The sequence below is a fragment of the Cherax quadricarinatus genome, unplaced genomic scaffold, assembly GCF_038502225.1.
Source record: "Cherax quadricarinatus isolate ZL_2023a unplaced genomic scaffold, ASM3850222v1 Contig1443, whole genome shotgun sequence".
Taxonomy (NCBI): domain Eukaryota; kingdom Metazoa; phylum Arthropoda; class Malacostraca; order Decapoda; family Parastacidae; genus Cherax; species Cherax quadricarinatus.
In genome coordinates this window covers 84,184-90,183 of record NW_027196469.1, presented here as the reverse complement: position 1 = coordinate 90,183, position 6,000 = coordinate 84,184, and the positions used below count along the sequence as shown (strand labels likewise).

Below are 6,000 nucleotides of genomic sequence, written 5' to 3'. Positions count from 1 at the left end.
AGATATGTGTAGGACTTTCATATAGGGTTTGCTACTATCTACAGTTTTGGTATCCACAGCAGGTACTCGGAATGTATCCCCCACAGATACAGGGGTCCTACTGTACATTTAATATTGTTAATGTGTCGCTTTGCTTCCTACAAATAATTATATCTTCTCACTTATCATTATTGTCTATGCTTTTCCTCCCATTGTTGAGCATACTAACTACTAATATTTTGATTTTATTCTTAAAACATTTCCTTTAGCATAGGAAGTTTTACTTCATCCATCTCAGTCCTTCAGTTTGTACTTTTACACTCATTGCCTCATAGGTTACCTGCTGCACCATCCATTCCAAAATATTTCAGTTAACATTATTCCCTCCAGGCACATTAAAAGTGCTACCTCTATCATTAGTCCCAGATCCTAAAGGTGATGTAGTAACTTGATTTATGCATTTGAACAGCTACTGAGGACCAACTCTTGTTCAGATTTTTTTTGATGCATGTTTATCTAAATAATTTTTTTTTTATTTTCTTGAAGTCAATACAAAATTTAAAATGATGGTGTAAGTGTTGAATGGTGGTGAAAGTGTTTTTTTTTTTTTTTTAGATCACCCTGCCTCGGTGGAAGACGGATGGCTTGTTAAAAAGAAAAAGAAAAGCTTTCTTGATGCTTAGCACCACTTATATTGCTCCCTCTTTCTTGATGAACCTGCCAGTTATGTTCAACAAACATATTTTTCCATAGGCAGCTCATGCTACTTTGATGCGGAAGGTTGTCTCGAGTGATCACGATCTGTCGGCTGTAGTGCTGTTTAACACAAAGGAGACCAAGAATCCCATTGACTTTGCTCATGTGTACGTGTTGCAAGAGTTAGAACGTCCAGGTGCAGAAAAAATCCTCATGCTAGAAAAATTGCTAGAAAGTAAGTGAACTTAGGTATTGTATTTACATACCAGATACATAACTCTTGATGGTTCATATTTATGAATTTATAAAATTCAATAGATTGTCTGTGAAATGTTGATCAATTTATTTTCTGATTTAATTACTACTATAGCTGCTAATTTATGTGTAAGTATGCAATTCCCAGTGTAATATTTTGAGTGTTACAGGTAAATTCATGTGTATAGGATTGAGATGCTTGTGTAAGACTTTTAAGGATACTGCCAAAAGAGTTCATTTATTAAAGATCAGTGAACCTAATTTATAAGACACTGCATAAGGTCAAGCCATAAAGCTTACCAAAAGTGATATACATATTGAATAAGTATGTCTGTTTCTTCATTACATATTGAATAAGTCTTTCTTCATTACATATTGAATAGGTTTCTAGAAATTTTTAATTTCTAACTGCATGACCATTGATTCTTTTATTTCATTTGTAAACAAGCTAAATGTAATGTTGAATACTATAAAAAAATTTTATTAGGCAGGTGAGGCTCAGATCAAAGTATATAGAAAAAGAAGAATATTTTCCAGTTTTTTTTTTTTTTTATTATTATCACACTGGCCGATTCCCACCAAGGTAGGGTGGCCCGAAAAAGAAAAACTTTCACCATCATTTACTCCATCACTGTCTTGCCAGAAGGGTGCTTTACACTACAGTTTTTAAACTGCAACATTAACACCCCTCCTTCAGTATAAATGAGTCTTATTAGACGAAGATGTGTGATGCCATCATGGTTGTTTTAAAGTGTTTATGGGCTGGGTTGTAAAAGAATATGAATGCATTTTCTATGTGGTCTTGTAAGATAATAAATAATATAAAGTGGGAATTGTCATAGTCACTGTATACAGAAGACACAGGGCTATTGGGATTTTAAGGAGAGGAGCTGCAGAATTTGGTGGCAGATTTTGTTGAGAATGGGTTGTTCGAAAAGGGAAGTTGAAAGTTAAAACAAAAGAACACGGTGTTACGAGTTAGCGAAGCTATAGGGAATGAAAAATTGGAGGTAAGCTTGAAATACAGGAGCATGGAGAAGTAAATGTATCAGACACTTCTCAGCAGATGGGTCTATTAAAGATTGTCAATCATGGAGTGAATGAAGGAAATACAGGTATCTTCTTCTTTCTTTCAACAAACCGGCCGTATCCCACCGAGGCAGGGTGGCCCAAAAAGAAAAACAAAAGTTTCTCTTTTTAAATTTAGTAATTTATACAAGAGAAGGGGTTACTAGCCCCTTGCTCCTGGCATTTTAGTCGCCTCTTACAACACGCATGGCTTACGGAGGAAGAATTCTGTTCCACTTCCCCAAGAACAAGAACTAGAAAGAAAATAGAAGAAAACCCAGAGGGGTGTGTGTATATATTTGCTTGTACATGTATGTGTAGTGTGACCTAAGTGTAAGTAGAAGTAGCAAGACGTACCTGAAATCTTGCATGTTTATGAGACAGAAAAAAGGACACCAGCAATCCTACCATCATGTAAAACAATTACAGGCTTTTACACTCACTTGGCAGGACGGTAGTACCTCCCTGGGCGGTTGCTGTCTACCAACCTACTACCTAGGAAATACAGGTGTGTTAAATGAAATCCTTGGAAAGAAATCTGTCAAGGGATGTAAAATAGGAAATAGGTGAAATGTAATGGTGATGGTGCTTTTGTATAGGTGTGAATCATGGTTATTTAATACTCCCCCCAAAAAGGAAGAAACTGAAAGCAGTGGAGATTTTGTCTGAAGATGGCCTTGTCATGTAGACAGAATGGTTCATGATAGGTAGATTAAGAGAGAGTATAAATCTGGGGTGGGTAGAAAACATTATAGAGCATGTCTGAGGAAGGAGATGTTTAGAGGTAGAGCCTTGAATATTTAGTAGACATGTGTGAGCGTGTTAGAGCAAAGTGAGTAGAGGTTAGTGATTTTTGAGATACGTATTACATACTGTTAGAATGTGTGCATGGTAAAGTCTCTTGAATTTTGGTGGTGGTAAGTTCTGTGTCTTGACTTTTTAAGTTAAAAGGATGTATTGTGGTTTGTGTCATTTCAGGATTATGTCATTATTCTAATGGAAAGATAGCTAGGAAGCAAGTGAGGGTTCTGTGTTAGATATGAGTGACTGGAGGCAAGTACTTTTTATGATGACGTGCTATGGACAGCTAGTAAAGTAACATTCATGAAGGGATTCAGGGACCCCAGTTAGCCGAACTTAAGTCCTGGAGATGGGAAGTACAGTGCCTGCACTCTGAAGGAGGAGTGGGGATATTTGCAGTTTTGAACTGTAGTATCATTGCCCCTCTGGCAAGAGAGTGATGGACGAGTGATGGTAAAAGTGTTTCTTCTTTTTTGGACTACCCAGCCATGGTGGGATATGGCCAGTGTGTTTAAAAGCAAAATGAATGTTCATTGGCATGTATCAGTTACATAGAACAGTTTGGTATCTTTATTCTGAAACGTTTCACCTACACAGTAAACTTCTTCATTCGAATAAAGATACCTAACTGTTGTACGTGTGTCTCACTTACCAACCTGTTGGTATTGTTTACCATTATCATACTTGTGCATTGGACTCGAAAAAAAAAAAAACTGGTAAGTGCAATGTATCCTAATAATTTTCAAAATTGCACGTGTTGCAGTTCAAAGAGGTATTTTATATGTACATATTTCTGGTAAAACAGCTGTTTGAATGAGTGATGGTGATTTTTTTTTTGGGGGGGCAGGGGGGGTTGCTCTACCTCTGTGGGGACTGCCAATACAGTGGACCCCCGCTTTACGATCACCTCCCAATGCGACCAATTATGTAAGTGCGTTTGCACGTGTATGTTTGGGGGTCTGAAATGGACTAATCTAATTCACAATATTCCTTATGGGAACAAATTCGGTCAGTACTGGCACCTGAACATACTTCTGGAATGAAAAAATATCGTAAACTGGGGGTCCACTGTATTTAAAAAAATCCCAACTATGTATATTGGATTGAAAGAGCTTCTGGTCAGCGAAGTGTATCATAATAAAAGTTTTTAAAAAGTTCACGTGTAATTTATGCAAGTATCAACAGTAAACCTAGGTAGTAGGTTGGTAGACAGCAACCGCCCAGGGAGGTACTACCGTCCTGCCAAGTGATTGTAAAACGAAAGCCTGTAATTGTTTTACATGATGGTAGGATTGTTGTTTTTTTGTCTCATAAACATGCAAGATTTCAGGTACGTGTTGCTACTTCTACTTACACTTAGGTCACACTACACATACATGTACAAGCATATATATACACACCCCTCTGGGTTTTCTGCTATTTTCTTTCTAGTTCTTGTTCTTGTTTATTTCCTCTTATCTCCATGGGGAAGTGGAACAGAATTCTTCCTCCGTAAGCCATGAGTGTTGTAAGAGGCGACTAAAATGCCGGGAGCAAGGGGCTAGTAACCCCTTCTCCTGTATAAATTACTAAATTTGAAAAGAGAAACTTTTGTTTTTCTTTTTGGGCCACCCTGCCTCGGTGGGATACGGCCGGTTTGTTGAAAGAAGAAGAAGATCAACAGTAAATTAATGGGTAAGGCCGTTTTGATAAGGACCTGCCTTGTATGGGCCAGTAGGCTTTCTGCAATGTTCCTCCATTCTTATGTTCTTATTATTTTGTAGTATGTAGTATTAGTCATTGTAGTGAACAAAAGATGAATGGAAAATTCTACATTGATAGAGGACTTTTAAACTTACAGTAATGTAATTAATTTTATTCACAATGTTGATTTTTCAGACTAGGTGATTGAAAGAATTAAACTCCAAATACCAGTTGTAAAAAAAAAGGCTGGTATTTGTGAGGTTTTAGCAAGGCTTGTGACAATAGTCTGTGGGTAATGTAAACAAGTATTGTAATGTGTGTTAATGTTTTCAGTGGATGACAATAAATTTAACAAAACCTATGGGCACAGCTCTGATGCCAGTTTGCAAGATGCTCTAAGGGTCTGCCAGAGTGTCTTCAGTAAATGGTATGTGTCTGCTAAGTTTACTTGTAAATGGATTTTATTTATAGCATCATTTTCATTCTTTTATTTTATTTTTTTATTAACACATCGGCCGATTCCCACCAAGGCAGGGTGGCCTGAAAAAGAAAAACTTTCATCATCATTCACTCCATCACTATCTTGCCAGAGGGGTGCTTTACACTACAGTTATAAAACTGCAACATTAACACCCCTCCTTCAGGGTGTAGACACTGTACTTCCCATCTCCAGGACTCGAGTTCGGCTTGCCAGTTTCCCTGAATCCCTTCATAAATGTTACTTTGCTCACACTACTTTGCTCAGCACATCAAGTATTAAAATCCATTTGTCTCCATTCACTCCTATCAAATACACTCACGCATGCTTGTTGGAAGTCCAAGCCCCTCGCACACAAAACCTTTACCCCCTTCCTCCAACCTTTCCTAGGCCGACCCCTACCCCGCCTCTGAACCACCTCAACAACCCCTCCTCAGCCCTCTGGATAATAGTTTTGGTAATCCTGCACCTCCTCCTAATTTCCAAACTACGAATTCTCTGTATTATATTCACACCACACATTGCCCTCAGACATGACATCTCCACTGCCTCCAGCCTTCTCGTTGCAACATTCATAACCCATGCTTCACACCCATATAAGAGTGTTGGTGTAACTATACTCTCATACATTCCCCTCTTTGCTTCCATGGACAAAGTTCTTTGTCTCCACAGACTCCTAAGTGCACCACTCACCCTTTTTCCCCTCTTCAATTCTGTGATTCACCTCATCCTTCATAGACCCATCTGCTGACAAATTCACTCCTAAATATCGGAATACATTCACCTCCTCCATACTCTCTCCCTCCAATCTGATATCCAATCTTTCATCACCTAATCTTTTTGTTATCCTCATCGCATTACTCTTTCCTATATTCACTTTTAATTTTCTTCTTTTACTTTTTTTTTTTTTTTTTTTTTTCAACAAGTCGGTCGTCTCCCACCGAGGCAGGGTGACCCAAAAAAAAAAGAAAGAAAATCCCCAAAAAGAAAATACTTTCATCATCATTCAACACTTTCACCACACTCACACATTATCACTG

General features: G+C 37.9%; 1 protein-coding gene across 1 annotated transcript in view; it reads left to right on the top strand.

The window, feature by feature from the left end:
• Positions 1-732: 732 nt before the first annotated feature.
• The window catches only part of LOC128700232 (Inverted repeat-binding protein), a gene marked incomplete at its 5' end in the record, with an annotated part of 86,920 nt that continues 81,652 nt past the window's right edge, over positions 733-6,000 (top strand). The window contains 2 exon segments of the mRNA XM_070081010.1: positions 733-910; positions 4,816-4,909. Coding sequence (XP_069937111.1) covers positions 733-910; positions 4,816-4,909 — 272 coding nt within the window.